Consider the following 16535-nt stretch of genomic DNA (forward strand, 5'->3'; position numbering starts at 1 on the left):
CAGACTATACACATACATATGTACGTATGTACATATGTATGTACGTGCATGCATACATACATACATACATACATACATACATACATACATACATACATACATACATACATACATACATATTTACATATAAAGACAGGTGTCCTGACTAACTCATCACCACCCAGCCCAAACTCCTGGACCTAGAAACATGAAATTTGGGGAGAACATTCCTTTCATGATGTAAACACCCACTAAGAAGACGTAAGAAATTCGCCCCCCTAAGGGGGTAAAAAGGGGGTAAAATGTGTTTTCCCAAAGGGGGATACAGCTTCCCCATGTGGCTGGCAGGCTGCTGCCTGCTTGCGCCCCTGTCCACTGCCAGCTCAGCCACTCTTCAAGGTCATGTGCGTATGCAGGCTGATTGGGCCTCATAACATTCCACACCTCATCCCCCCCAGAGGTCATTTGCATATGTGGTCTGATTGGTTCTCACCCCCCACATTCTAAACAGACTGCAGTTGCTATTGGGAGTCATTGAATGTGTCCTGAGGTAAAATGCACCTCCCAGTCTTCCCCTCAAAGTTCACTAGGGTTGCCTCCTCAAACACACACACACACAGACACACACACAAATGTTACATACCCATAAGTATTATAATTGGTTTTAACGTAGCTAAATACCGTAGCAAAGCATGGATATCAAGCTAGTAAATAAATAAAATAGAGGAAAAATGAGTTTTCTCAGTAGTCATGTAATATCTCAATTTTTAAAAAATATTGGGTTGGATCTGATTTTTCCTTCTGCTAGGTCGTGTCCCATAATTTCCACCAAAGCAAAGAGAGATTTCCTTTAGTAAAGAAAGACTTCTCCCTTAGATGAAGTTTTTTATCATCAGGAGAGTCATTCTCCATTGCAGGAAGTCTTTCTCCTTTGAAGGAAAACTTATCAGAAGAGAGTCAATTACAATTAATTGATCCTCTTATGTAACGTCTATTAATAAGATAATTAACTGCTTCCTTATTGAAGTGAAACAAATTGTCTCTTATTATCCATCAATTACATATTTTAATAAATAAAAATTTTATTCATTTCAAAATATTACAGTATTGAACAATTATACCCCCAAAATGTGCTTTCCTGAAGAGTTCTACTCACGCAATAAAAATATTAAAAAATTGTGAATAGAATTCTTCAGGAGACCCTCAAAATGGATATAGGGCTAGGTACTGTGGGCTAGTACCTACTGTACCAGGGTCAGGCTGTCAGCTGTAGTGGGGTGAAAGATTGAAGTGCCAGAGGGGACCCGAAATACCTGAAAGCCTAGGGGCTCGGCCATGGGTTACTACAACCCTGCCCATAGCTGTTCTTTTAACAGTTTTGTTCAATTTCTGTTTTAAGAGGGAAACACTACGTGGTTGTCTCAAATAAAATTATGGCTGCAGACGTGTTTGAAGTCTGCAAAACTAAGAGAAAATTGAGTTATTCCCTCTGACTAAATTGGAATTTTGCTGCTAATGAATGAAAATCGCATTGAGTTTTGTTTTATAAGAAGAATTAGCACTGAAGTTCAATGTATTACGGACAGAATGTCTGGCTAGGAGTCTTAGGAACCACCCAATTCCCCTGATCACTTGGCCTCTTCTTCAGAAATTACTGTACAGTAAATTGAAGATTTAGCTTAGTGCGGAACTACAAGTGACAAAAGGCACAGATTGGACACTTGTCAGCTTCCCTCAAGTTTTGATGGGAAATGTAGGCATCCTGGTCTTGCAGCTTGGCTCTCCAGCTGCTGTCCAATGGACTTTCAACTGTCACTTGTCCAACATTCCGCCAAGCTGCCTACATTTCCCATCAAAACTTGAGGGAAGCTGACAAGTGTCCAATCTGTGCCTTTTGTCACTTGTAGTTCCGCACTTAGACATCTTGCATTTTAAAGTTGTACCTGGTCTAAATTTATATATTCAGAGATCATTTTGATTTTTCTTTACATACAGCCTAAGAGACTTACAAATGCTTGACAGTTCCTAGTTCTTCAGAATTATTAATAAACCAGAACTTCTTTAGGGTATATACAAATACTTGTGTAAGAGAAAATACTTGTGTTAGATAAAATGACTGTTCCTGTCCATGAGACACTTATTCACATGGACTTAAAAGAATGAAATAATTAAAGAGAATGTTTCCCATTATTTGTACATATTTGGATTAATAAATCCTTTCTTGTGAGCTATAGTGATGCAAAATGAAGCAGTAGTGGGTATTTGTTTACTAGACTTACAGAGGAGTAACAACTTTTTTTAAAAAATGTTTTTTAAAAAATGTGCTTTTAAAAAATCTTTCTTCCAAGCTCCTATGGAAACTGGAAATATTTTATGAGTGGGCGTTCAATTTGACAAGGTAGCAGTTGAGCAGAGAATACAGCATACTCTGAACCTGGTTTGATTGGGATTCAGTGGGTGTGTTTTGCAGAGAACTATCGTACTTTAGAATCCAAAAGAGAAGGGTAGGGGTCCTGTAATTACCATTTGCATGCCATTGTCATCCTACAGTATGCCTCATCAGCTTCAAGATAGACAGATGTTACTGGCCCAAGCTTGAAGTTTAAAAATCAAAATATTGCACAATTTCTCTTCCCTTCCCCCTTTTTGTATTCTTTTTATTTTATTTGATGTGTTTTCTGTTTGTTAACTGTCGTTCTTTTACACAAATAAGGAATATGGATTCATATGTGAGATAAAGTCAAGAAGCATATCTTTCAAGAAGCATGTTTTTTTTTCTTTTTTAACTGGAGGAAAAGAAACAGATACATGAATCATAGAATCATAGGGTTGGAACGGATCTCCAGGGCCATCTAGTCCCCTGCCCAATTCAGGAAATTCACAACTATCTTCCCTCCCCAGACCCCCAGTGACCCCTGCTCCATGCCCAGAAGATGGCAAAACACCATTAGGATCCCTAGCCAAACTGGCCTGGGACAAATTGCAGTTCTGTGAAAGATGTTGGCAAACATGCATCTAGGCCAGTTTGGTGTAGTGGGTAAGAGTGCTGGGACTCTAATCTGGAGAACCGAGTTTGATTCCCCACTCCTCCACTTGAAGCCAGCTGGATGACTTTGGGTCAGTCACAGCTCTCTTAGAGCTCTCTCAGCTTCACCCACCTCACAGGATGATTGTCATGAGGATAATAATAACACTTTGTAAACCGCTCTGAGTGGGTGTTAAGTTGTCCTGAAGGGCAGTTTAGAAATCAAATGTTATTAATGTTGTTGTTGTTGTTAACAACTCTGGGTTGGGAAATACCTGAAGATTTGGGGGTGAAGCCTGGGAAGAGGAGGGTTTGCGGAGGAACCTCAGTAGGGTATAATATCATAGATTCGACCCTCCAAAGCAGCCATTTCTCCAGGGGAACTGATCTCTATGAGTGGAACTACAAGTGACAAAAGGCACAGGTTGGACACTTGTCAGCTTCCCTCAAGTTTTGATGGGAAATGTAGGCATCCTAGTCTTGCAGCTCGGCTCTCTGACTGCTGTCCAATGGACTTTTCAACTGTCACTTGTCCAACATTCCGCCAAGCTGCCTACATTTCCCATCAAAACTTGAGGGAAGCTGACAAGTGTCCAACCTGTGCCTTTTGTCACTTGTAGTTCCGCTCTATGTTCTGAAGACCGGTTGTAATCTCCAGGTCCCAGCTTTCTATACACTCCACAAGTAGCCTAGGACCCAAATGAGACTAGTATTAACCTTGTGGTAAGGTGCCTATATCCCCCCTTCCTGCAGTTGGGGGCACTTTATATTAAGGGAGTGACATAAGGGAAAATGCCCTCTGCTAGTTTTCCAACCAAATTATCAACCCTTTGTTGCTGCTCTGAATCAAATGTTTAAAAGCTGTGCGATAATTACCAGACTCCTGCATTATAAGCCAGTTTGGTGTAGTGGTTAAGAGCACGGGACTCTAATCTGGAGAGCCAGATTGGATTCCCCACTCCTCCACTTCAAGCCAGCTAGGTGACCTTGAGCTAGTCACTGCTCTCTGGAGCTCTCTCAGCCCCACCCACCTCACAGGGTATTTTGTTTTGGGGACATACTCTGTAAACCGCTCTGAGTGGGCATTAAGTTGTCCTGAAGGGCGGTATATAAATCGAATGTTGTTGTTGTTATTATAAGAAGTGCTTCTTTTCATAAACAGCTGGATTGAAGGATGCTTTCAAAGCTATGATTCAGAGTTTCCCAACATTGTTAAGCCTGTGAGATTTTCTGGAAATTTGAGAACAGGTACATCACCACAAAATGGCTGCCATGTGGCGTGGGTCTAATCAGAAAATGCCTGTCTGGGTCAGGGGGCTGTGGCCAAATCAAAATCATTTATAAGATTATTTATTGTGCCTAATGAAAATTTCTGTGTAATATGAAAGCTTGCAACATGCTTAAGCGCTGAAAGGTACCATCTCACTAACACACTTTTTTTGTGGTCCCAATTTCGCCCATATCAGTTGTTTTTTTCTGTTGTTGAAGTGACAAGAGAGCATCTGGCATGGAACATTATTACTGACTCCTCTTTTTTCTGCCCTAGTGCATTGTTGTTAACCTCTGTAGAAGGAGTTTGGTGTGAAGAATTTGATGTGTCACACTAAAAATTTCTGACATTTTCATATCTCCTGTGTACCGTTCCATATGATACAGAAAGCGTTGCTTTTCCTTCTAGATGGAAAGAAAATAATCTCAACAGTTTCAAAACCTGGTTTTTTCACATTTAGGGTACGAGACATTCAGAAGCAATGTGGAATGACCTACTGCAACCCTGTGATCAAAGTTTTAACACTAAAGACTCATAGCTATAGATATAGATAATAAGCTTTAAGATCAGTCATCAGAAGCACTTTACCTCTTATTTCTTATTTTCTGTGTTCAGAAGTATTTGATCTCATCTTGCAGGGGGATTGAAGGAGGAGGTGGCAAGTATTCCATCTCTTTTATAGTTGCCGTGTAGTCAGGGGATGACTGGTAAAAGGTTCTGTCAGGTTTTTTTTTTTAAAAAAAACTTTTTAAAAAAACCTGTCATGTTTATGAGATGGCTTGGCTCTGAAGCAATTTGCCTTGCGGGAACTTCAGCAGGGCACCTGATCTCTGTTTATGGAATGCTGTTGTCTGGTTTGCAGAAGTGGTCCTTCTTTTTGGGTGTAGCTGGAAGCTGGAGACAATATTGAAACAATGACCTGGATCCACCAGAGATATCTGCAGATGGAAGGAGTATGCATCCATGAAGTGAGAGTCCCCCTTCCCATTGCATCCCAAAATACATCCCACCCCCGCAAGAGCTGCTCCTGAAAGAAGGGGAACCCCAGGAAGAGTATGATGGGGAGTTACTGGTTTGTAGCACGGGCGATTCCTTTCATCAGCAGAAATCCTCCATGGGATGGAAGGCAATCTTTAATCTTACTATGGGGGTTTGGAATACGCATCCCCAAAGAATTCTGTCCCTGCCTTTGGTTGGTGATTTAAATCAACTGTCAGCATGATTAAGGAGCTTTAGCCATGGTGTAGTGTTATAATCTGTATTGAGAAATCAGTTTACAACCATTTAGCAAAGCAGTATGAGAAATTACAGTGGGTTTGCTGTGGTTTGTGCTGAACAGAGGGAGAGTGGTAAGCCAGCGGTATGAGAAAAGAATTAGTTGGTTGGATCCTCCGGTGAAAATGGATCCTAGGTTTCCTCTCTATTCCCTTTCAACAAGTATTCCTCTAAATACGTTTGTCCAAAACATACCATGATTACAGCAGCAATAATTATTCAGTAACATCTTTCTTTTTTATGACTGTTGTTATGTTTGGAACACTAAAGTGCCTTTTTAATTTTGTTTATTTAACTTGACTCTTTGTTTTACAGATGAGGGCAGAAGCGCAGTTGACCATGCAGGTGGGGCACAGATTGTAATAGACCATTTAAGGTCACTGTGCAGTAAAACAGATCCCGCCAATGAGAAGCTCTTGACTGTCTTTTGTGGCATGCTGATGAACTATAGCAATGAGAATGGTAAACAAAAACGCTAAACAAACCCTTTGTTTTAAATATTAAGTTTTTTTTAAAACATCATAGTGTGTATTGTTACAACAAGTTAACAGTTCATCAAAAGAAGTTGCTATTCCGTATACAGGTAAAATAGAGTGTTTTCCCTTGTATCAGTGGAACTACTGTGACATTGTTAAATATCATCAGAATTAGATACGTGCACTTTCCCATTCAGATCCCCATGTGCACAGAACGTCCCAGAAACATATGGTTCTGTTTCATCAGTGGAGATAACAAGTTTTCCACGTGCAAAATGACAAGCATGCATGTTTGCTTCCTCCATTGAAATGAATGACATATCCTTCACAGGTAGGGGAAGTCTGTGTATGTACTGGAGTGCCAAGAACAGAAGAAATTGTTGGGTTGGAGTTACTATATAACAGGTGTAGGCAACCCCTGGCAGGTGTGTCAAACAGTAGCATGCAGGTAATCTCATTTGGCATGCAGGACTGGCTCTCCACCTAAAGGACTGAGATGAGGCTCTGAGGTTCCATTGGGGCTAAGGCACATGCAATTATCTCTCTTTCTCTCTCCCTCTCTATCTCTGCCCTTTGCTTGCAAGGACCCTGGCATATTCACAGGTAGACATTGTGCCTCTCCTGGCATTCTGGCCAAAAAGATTGCCTGTGCCTACTGTACAAGTTTCTTACTAACTGCACTGAATTATAACCAGTTTAACTTACATAAAAGGATAAGGTAGAGTTGCACCATACTTGTTTTTAAAATGACTTTGCTTTTAAATAATCATAGGATTATTTAATCCAGTGATACTCACTTGATGGCTTGGGAGCCACATGTGGCTCTTCTGTTTCCCAATTTGGTGCCTATTCCATGTTTCAGGAAAGTGAGGAAGGCCCTTGCCTGGAGAGGCTTGTGGTTGTCAGCTTGTTCCCAGCTTGAAACAGCTGCACACCTCTCTGAGGTGCAGGCCTCATGCCAGTGATACAAGTAAATGTGGCTCTTTTGGTTGATGATAATTGCAAATTTGGCTCTCCGCGAGCCACGGAGTGAGTACCACTGATTTAACCAGCAACTTAGGGGCCCACTGTTTATGTGTGGTCATTTTCATGTTTAGCTGGTGGTACAAGATTTTTCTATCCAGATTTGAACTTGCATCTTACAGATGTGCATATAGCTGGCTTAACTTCCCCCACTTAACATAGATTGCTTAGATTGATGTAGTTCCTTGTGAATCATGAAAACTACTGCAGTTAAGTGATCAGTACTTCATTATAAATATTTTTTTCTAATTCTTGGGAAATAGTATGCACATCCTATCCCAGGTACTGCACACTGTTGTTTGTACATTGATGCTAAGTGTCTCTTAAATTGTTCTTCAGTTCAATGTCTTCTTATCCTGCTTCCAAAAACTTTGGGAGTCCTTACTGTAAAACTTCTTACACTTCTCTGTGTCTATGTGTTTTCAGTCAACAGACAAAGGTGGACGTTTGTAGAATTATAAATTAGTGCCTGAAGTGATTTGCTCTTTAGGACATTTCTGTTTGTATATAGATAGAATCCTGGACGTTGTAGTTCTCTGAAAGGGCTAAATACTTTGTCAGAATCTTCTTCATGCTCATAGAAATATAATTCCCAGTGTACCTGTGGGAAAGATATCACAAACCAATTTAAAACTGATTTTAGGGTATAGATGTGACCTCTTAGTTTAAGTGATGAAATAGTCCTCAAAAGTCCTCAAACATTATTAAGGCTGTAGACACTTCTGGAATTCTGAGAAACGGTAGTGAGTGTCACCACGAAATGGCTCCCATGAGGTATTTTTTCAGTATTTTTGTTTCTCTAAGAGTAGGGAGAATCTACTATTTAAATATATTTGAGTCTGTGTATTCAAAGGGTATTGGATTTTTCAAGGCCTACAACTGAAATAAAATATGATGGATGGCCATAGTGACCATCTAGAACTCCTTGTATGATCAAGAAATTCAGTGGAAGTCAATAATGTGGAGTCCATAAGTCTGTGCCAGTAGATTTCAACTATTGTGTGTATATGTGTGTATGAGAGAAAGAGAATGGGAAGAGGGACTCGATGTGACAGATGTCAGGAAGGTGAAATAGTTATCTTTGGCTGAGATGGGGGTGGGGGTCATAAATAATGTTTTTCCCTACTACTACCACCACTACTACTTTCTCCAATTTTCTCATATTTACTTCCCTTTCTTGTGTATTTCTGCAATTACACCACTGATGTTCAGTAAATCTGCTAAATATACTCAGTGATTTGATGGATGAGAAGTTTGCCCCACCCTTACAAATTGAGTCGCAGAGCCTTTATCTAGATTAATGTGACCTTGTCTAAACAGAATTCACGGATGCAACATACAGTTGTCTTATCAGCTCATAACTGCTGTTTCTTTCCTACTCTGTTTGCTGTAGGTAACTTCAAGTATTCGGTGACTCATCAACATTATGCCAACATTAAAAGTGCAATTTGACATTGTTCACATGGTGACAGCCTTTGAAAAGTGTTGTGTGAAATAATGGGGTGGTGGTGATGGTGGTGAATAAGCAGCGTTGTGCCTTCTGAGGTAGAAGGGAATGAAAATACAGATCAACTAATGCAATTTCTTCCTTTATTCTTTTCAGTTCCTATATTCTCATATTCTATCACAGAGAAAAAAATTTCTGAACAGTAGGATACGTCAAAGTGGAGACTGAATTCTTTTATTGTTGTTGTATGTTTAAGATTTTGGAACTTTTAGAGATGTGGGGGGGGGGGGAAATTAGATTGTTAAAAGTGCAGCATATTTTGAATGCTTGCATCGAACCTGCTCTCTTGCTTTTCAAGTTGTTCCGGGGGATGGTTTCTGTTTATTTTTATGACATCTGTCCAGCTCTATACTAAGCTTCCTTTGTCCATTTCACTTCTGTCATCCTGGAGTCATCTTTATGATATAAAAATGTCATTGAAACTGGGCACAGCAAAAGCTGTAAGCTAACAAGAGTCATGGTATTTAAATAATCACTTTGCTGGCTCTTATCCCACTTCTCCCACCCTTATTTGGTATGGTGTTGGAAAGTCTTTTGGAGTCAGTGTCTGGCATCTGCCGGAACTTGCAACTGGGATGCTTCCATTAAAAGGTTTCTGTCAATGGAAGGCCAACCCTGGTTCATTGTTGTCCTAATTCTCTCCCTCCCATAGCAATAAATGACAGCTGTTCACTTGTGGGAAAGAGAAAAAGCCATCCCTGCAGGGAGACCATCGGAGAAGGGGTTATGCCTGCCTTCTGCCAATGGTTCTCACTGACTGAAAGGAGAAGCAAACTTTGCCCTGCTTCAGTTGTGTGCAAGTTATAGTCCTTTAGTCCAAGAGAAGTCAGTGGAGGCTATTCAGAATCAAGCCTCCCCCTAACTGCGCCACCTTGCCCAGGTTTGTGTGTTGGATTTTCTTGTTTGTTTGTTTCTTTGTTATGCTAGAAGGTGACAGTGCTTGGGACTAACTTTTATGGAGATAATGGATTATACACATAACAAGTGGGGGACTTTCAAGGACTTGGAAGGGGCATCTCATTCCCCTCTCCCCCACTATTTCCTCTTTCCCGTCCCTGAAAACCCCCATAGCCTCTCCCCTTTTCCTTACTCCTCGCCTTCCCATCCACCAGCCAACTTACCTTTATCTCCCCTCCCCCTTAAGTTTTCCCTACCCCTGGCAACCTTTTCCTGACTGAGTTGTGCAGCGGCTGCCAGGCTAGGACCAGATGCGTGATGGGGAATCCTCACAGAGTTGCGTGTGTTTGTTGTCCACTCTCCCCACAAGCGGGCTTAGAGTGGATAACATCACATATAATCACAGTAAAATCACATTAAAAGAAAAACATAAACTTCAGTAAACATAGAACTCCAGGCAGCAGCCCGTATTGCTTAACCCAGCCCAAATAACCCATGAGGTGGAAACTGGTAGACAATATTCAGTGTATCAGTGGAAAGCTGGGGTGAGGGGAATTTCAGCCCCCCTCAATAAGAGTCCTGCAGGGGAGTTCGACACCGTCCTGACCTCAGTCATATGCCTGGCAGAACATCTCTCTCTTACAGGCATGGCGGAAGAGTAGTAGATCTAACTGGGCCCTAACTTCCACCAGGTTGGTGCCAGAATTGGTTGGTGCCAGAATTGGAAAGGTCCTAGCCCTGATTGAGGTAATCTTATTTTCCCCCCTTATCTCCTTCCCTACACTGGGTGGGTAAATGTATAGATAGATTTCAGATTTTTCTGCAAACCTGAGCTTTTATCAGGCTTGTAGAAAGATCTCTCTTGTCTGTTCACGGCTCAGATTCAGTGATTGGACAATTATTCACAGATTTGGCAACACAGTGAAAATTAGATATATTGATTAAGGATAGTCATTAATTTCTTTTTGTCATAACAAATGTACTTGTTTTGCTGGTCTATTGAAGCTCTCCCAAATTCACATGATTTCCCATTCTGTGAAGTCTCCTCATTAGCTTTCCCCTCTCTCTCCAATGTTTTCAGTTTTAACAGATCTGAAGTGATTTCTTAGGTTCCCCTGAATTAATCTGAAGTAAGACAGATCCGTTGTTCTGAGGAGAAAAAGTAATGGACTAATCCAAGAAAACTGACTTCCTTTTTGTTGTTATACTGGTTGTTCTGCCTAATCATCTTTGAGCACTTCTCTAAATAAAACTAATTATAAAATAAGCTCCCTGATATACAGCTACAGAGCAGTTAAACAGTGTATAAATATTAAATAAAGTACTTAGTCCATCCAAGAGGAAAATCTGCATTGCTGATGTCCTTGTACCTCTCTAAAAATGCTATAGGGACTACAGTTAGATGCTTCTAGTAATATAATTAAGAGTGAGACAATTATTTATTTAATATTCCGTCTTTCTTATTGAGACTCAAGACAGATTACACAGTGTAAGTCAATAAGATCACCAGCTGGGATATTAAATAAACTATACAATAGGGTATGCATTGCAGAAATTTGAAAAGCATAAATTCAAATAGAGGAATACAAAGATGAAACATTGAAAACAAACATAAGTAACTTGAACGTGACATATTAAACAAATCAGAAACCACTGAGTAAAAGCATATCTCCATTAACAGACAGTACCCAGTATTGTACTCCTCAATCCCTTCCCTTTACTGAAGCCTCTCTCTGAACCATCTCTTTAGGCAGGCCATTACATAAGGTTGGGGCTACACCGAGAAGATGTGTACAGGCAGCTGTTGATTTTCCTGTGTGCAGGGTGATATCTGCAGAAGGCCCTGTTCAGATGAGCGAAGCTGCCAAGGTGGAGCATAACTGGAGAGGCGGTCCTGAAGAGCCATGAAGGGCTTTGTATGTGAAAGCCCATACCTTGAATCGAGCCTGGTAACAGATGGGTAGCCAGTGGAGTAATTGCAGAATGGGAGTAATATGTATGCTCCACCTAGCTCCCAAAGATAATTGGGCTGTGGCATTCTGTACCAGCCAAAGTCTCTGAGTTGACTTTGAAGGTAGACCTATACAGAGTGCATTACAATAGTCTAGTCTCGATGTTACTGTAGTGTGAATCCAGATGGCCACTACAGTACCAAGACCAGTACCAATACCAAGACCTTGAACCTGATTCGATACTCCACTGGCAACCAGTGCAGTTTGCGCAATATTGGTGTAATATGCACCTGATTGGTTGAAACAGAGTCGCCTGAAACTGAACCCAACAAAGACGGAGGTCCTGTACTTGAGCCATGGAGGACTGGATTCGGGACTCCAGCTCCTGACCCTCGATGGGGCACAGCTTGTGCCAGTTTCCAGGCAATGGTCATCTCTAGGTTGGATTACTGTAACTCGCTCTACGCGGGCCTACCCTTGTGCCTGACCCGAAGATTACAGCTGGTGCAAAATGCAGCAGCGCGAATCCAGTCCTCCATGGCTCAAGTACAGGACCTCCATCTTTGTTGGGTTCAGTTTCAGGCGACTCTGTTTCAACCAATCAGTCACGGCTGCAAACGCATGTTCCAGGACATCTGGGGCTGAGCCGGGCCGGGGAGGGGAGGTTAATTCCTCTTCTCTGTGCCTTGTTGGTCTATCCATGCACATACACATGGGCCGGTGGGTCAGGCTACTTTAAGTCCCAGGAGAGAAAAGAAACAGAGGCTTTAAGCCTGGAGAGCAGCTTTTCTGATCAGGGCAATGGTACCAGAAAGGAAGAATTAAAGCCCACCTTTTCCTGCACTCCATGTTCTCCCACACACACTTTTTTTCAAGTAAAATGCACATTGAAGGATTTGATCACAGATCTTGCACATTATGTATAATTGGGCCCTTACAAGCAAGGCTCCAGTGAGATTTTCAGAGAACCAGGTAATGGATGAAACCTGCTCACGACTACTGGAGCAACCCAGTCACCAGGCCCCAATTGTATGCTGGTACCTTCTAGGCACCTTGATTTTTGCATCCCTACTTATGCGGGTCATGCATATGTTTTGACATTGTTTATTTTAGGCATGGGCATGGGCATGGACATTAATATTTGTAGCTACCAAATTTAGAGATGTGAAGTCCCATGGGGGGAATGGAAACATTGGAAGTAGGCAGGAATGGTATTTTTCCAATGGAAAAACTGGGAAATTTGGGGGGAGCGCTGTCCAAATAATACACCTTCTTTTGTTTACTACGAAATTTATTTACTACCTTCAGCTTTTTTTTCCCCCCTTACCTCTCAGATGTCAAGAACTAAGATACATGTGCAGCAGTTTACAACTCTCTGAAGTATTGGCTAAACTTGCAATTTTTCTTATGGAAAATGAAGACATTTGGCTTTTCTGTGAACTGAAAAATCACCAAAATGGCTATTCCCCTCTGCCCCTCCCCAAAAGCCACTTCTTATGGCTGAGGGGAACCCTCCTGAACAAAACTCCTGGTGAAATGGGAGGGCTGGGTTCAGGAGATGGAATCAAGCAACTATGCATTCCCTCCCTCTTCCCTGAGCTGAGTTACTTATGTAGAAAGGCTTTCTCCAGTCACATCCTATCTTCCTGAATCATAACGTTAATAACATTTGATTTATACACTGCCCTTCAGGACAACTTAACGCCCACTCAGAGAGGTTTACAAAGTGTATTATTCTCCTCATGACACTCACCCTGTGAGGTGGGTGGGGCTGAGAGTGTTCCAAAGAGCTGTGACTGACCCAAAGTCACCTGGCTGGTTTCGAGTGGAGGAGTAGGGGATCAAACCCAGCTCTCCAGATTAGAGTCCGGCCACTCTTAACCACCGCACCAAACTGGCCCTCACCCCCATGCTGTGAAATTCTGTTCAGGAGAGCTTCCAAACCTTCAGCAGTGGTTTTTGGTGTGGATGAAATCTGTGGGAGGAGAACTAGAAGCTTCACAACATCTACTTTTCTTCCATTTGGGAATGCTTGTATCCAACTCAGTGAGTACATCTGCCAGGCATCATGTTTGAGCTAATCATTACCTCTCTCACAAGAGAAAATGCAGTTTCTGAGATGGTGCCTGCTGTGTGGCATATGGGCATCATCTTCTAAAGTCAACGAGACAGTGTGTCTTCCTTCAGAACTATTCTTTTATTCATATACAAATGTATGCAAGTTTACTTGAACAGTTAATCAAAAGAAACTCATGCAATTAATCCAACAAGGATCCTTTAATCAGGTGACTGCCCTAACAATAATTAGGTGAATGTACACAGATTTCTAGATTAATAGAAATTAATCTGTGTCCTTTGGGTAAATTGCTGGTGCTTTCCCCCTTTATTTTCTGTAGTTTCCTGTATGGCTGCAAAGTAGCCTTTCTTGGTTTAAATCACACTTAAACCATATATCGGGTATGAGTTGTCTTTGATTGCATATTAATATTCTGAATGCTCTTTGTGTGTTACATTATTCTGAATTTTCCCCAGAGTTTCAGGTTGAGCTTTATTGGTCACTTTTTATTATCTGGACACATGGTAAAGACACACTGGAGGATTTTCTACCAGGCCTTCAGCAACTTCAACCCCACTATCAACCTGACTGTGAATCAATCCATACTTCGTAGACTGTACAAATACATGACAGAAACGTAAGAACCACTTTGTACAGAAAACCTACCGAGGCAAACATCCCTGCATGTCTCCAGTCATGATTTCAAACACACCAAACAGTCCTTCATCTACAGCCAAGCTCTGCATTACAGCCACATCTGTTCCAGTCTCTCTGACAGAGGTTCTCACCTGCAGGATCTACAGCAGACTTTTTTTGGAATTATGATACCTAGCTGATCAACACAACCAAGGGATAACCTGCTACAAGATAGGCCCAGACAAAGCAACAATAGAAACACCACTGGTGGTCACATACAACTCTCAAACCAGTTCAATGCATCATTAACAGCTGTATTCTTCTCTTGCAAGCGTTGGGAGGCAAACCTTTTCTTGCCCACAGACAGCCCTCTAAACTTAAACAACTCACTCACAACAGTGTACTCCTAACACAAGGACCAAGGCCTGCAACAAACCAAGATGCCAACACTGCCCCTATATCCACTCCGACAACACAGTCACTGGACCAAACAACACCAGTTACACCATCTCAGGCTCATTCACTTGCTCATCTTCCAATGTTATATAAACTATCAAGTGTCAGCAATGCCCTTCCACTTTCTACATTAGACAAACAGGTCAGCCGCTTTGCAAAAGAATAAATGGACATAAATCTGACATTGAAAATCACAATACTCAGAAAGCAGAGGGAGAACATTGTAATCTTCCAGGACGTTCCACTGCTGACCTAAAAGTGGCTGTCTTGAAATAAAGAAGCTTCAAGAGCAGACTGCAACATGAGATTGCTGAATTTGAGTTCATGTGCAAGTTCAGAACAATGGAACCCCCGCTGAATAGAGACACAGGATTCGATACTAATTTCTGCTCTTATTAATCTGCATTGTACCTTTACATCCTGACTCCCTTCTTTGCTCCACCCCACACACCTCCTGACTGGGATATAAAGGCTCAGGATTTATCCACTCCTCCCTATATCTGAAGAAGGCAGCTTGGACTCTTGAAACCTTATACCCTGAAAATCATGTTGGCTTTCAAAGTGCTACTGGACTCGAATCTGGCTGTTCCCCTGAGTTTATTATTGTAAACCAAGTTCTCTGTACCAAAAAAGTAATCCACAAATTTTAGCTGACCTTGGCTCACAAGAACAAAGTCAATTTGTGCTGACCAAAAAGCCCTAAGTGCAAATTGTGGTCTTGAGTGTCAAAGGCCCAGTTCCAGGGCGTGTGTTGGGTGGAGGGAAAGAGCAGGAGTTTGCTTTTAAAGTGCTTGGAATGCCTCAGAGGCACACCACGATTGCGAAGCGAGTCACCACTCCACGATCAATGTAGAGGGGTTGCCCCGTCACACAAGTTTCAGAACACTGTCAGTGTGAAGTATCCAAAGCCTGGGAAGCCACAGAAAGCCTTTATGTGACACTGTGGCCTGTTTTCTTGGGCAGAAAGAAGGGTATCAGTTTTCATTCCAAAGATGATGATGGCAGAGCTTCAGGAGTTAACTCTTATAAATTGGAAAAAGCTCAATGGCCATGAGATTTTCAGAAATGTTCATTTTTACCCCACTCTCAATTGCTTTTACACTTTTACAATCACTCCAGAGTCCCTCTCTATAGGCCTTTATTGCCTTATTAGTATCCCCAGGGCGTTAGTCCTCAAAGCTTCCGCTACTACGACTTCCTCAGCTTTGCAGTCCTTAAAGCATGGCCATATGTCTGCTGCCACTGCTTCCATTTTATAGACTTTGCCGCTTAAGGCATGCAGTTCAGAGGAGGAGGAAAAGAAGGAAAGTAACTATTCTCTGTTGACTTTTCCCCTCCCAGCCTGCAAATGAATGGCTTTTTCACTTTCTTTTTAAAGAATATGGTGCAAGAGCTGTACTTGGACCATGCAACAGTCACAGTTCAGCTACCACTGATTTATAGTCTGAAGCATTGCAGTGGTGGGTGGGGACTGCAGTAGTGCTGACTGCAGCAGGCAGAGGAATAGCTTTTTAAATGACTATAAACAGCTCCCCTCCCCTTTTCTTGCTCCCATCTTGTAGGCTGCATGTTTGCATGTGAAAGACGGGGGGTATGCAGTCCTGCTAATCTCAATGCGGCCTCCGTGAGATGACTTCTCCTATCCAAATCATTGTTGTTTGTAGAGGCGTTATCTGTTTGTATGCCCAGCCTTTGTTTCAGCCCAAGAATATATTTATTAGCGAAGAAATGCTTATGGTTTCATCCGTATGGTTCTGGATTGAATCTCTGTTGAAGGATCTTGATAGCAGGGCTGTGAAGGACTTCTTCGTTACACCTTGGAGTGCTGCTTACAGTCAGAGCGAGCAATACTGAGCTAAACCAATGGTCTGACTCATTATAAGGTAGATTCTGTTAAGATTTTCCTGGATCATAACTAAGAATATCTAAAATTAGACCGTAATCCGGGATTTTAAATTTTTACCCCCATCCTTTCACCAGCAG

The 16535-nt window shown here is 41.7% G+C and overlaps 1 protein-coding gene across 4 annotated transcripts in view; it reads left to right on the forward strand.

The window, feature by feature from the left end:
* Positions 1-16535, forward strand: part of RAP1GDS1 (Rap1 GTPase-GDP dissociation stimulator 1) — a 134652-nt gene that overhangs the window by 81572 nt on the left and 36545 nt on the right. For all 4 annotated transcript variants that reach the window (XM_054990561.1, XM_054990562.1, XM_054990560.1 and 1 more), the window contains exon 5: positions 5865-6011. In XM_054990561.1, coding sequence (XP_054846536.1) covers positions 5865-6011 — 147 coding nt within the window. The remainder of the gene's footprint in view (positions 1-5864; positions 6012-16535) is intronic.

This window comes from Eublepharis macularius, chromosome 10 (assembly GCF_028583425.1).
Source record: "Eublepharis macularius isolate TG4126 chromosome 10, MPM_Emac_v1.0, whole genome shotgun sequence".
Classification (NCBI taxonomy): Eukaryota; Metazoa; Chordata; class Lepidosauria; order Squamata; family Eublepharidae; genus Eublepharis; species Eublepharis macularius.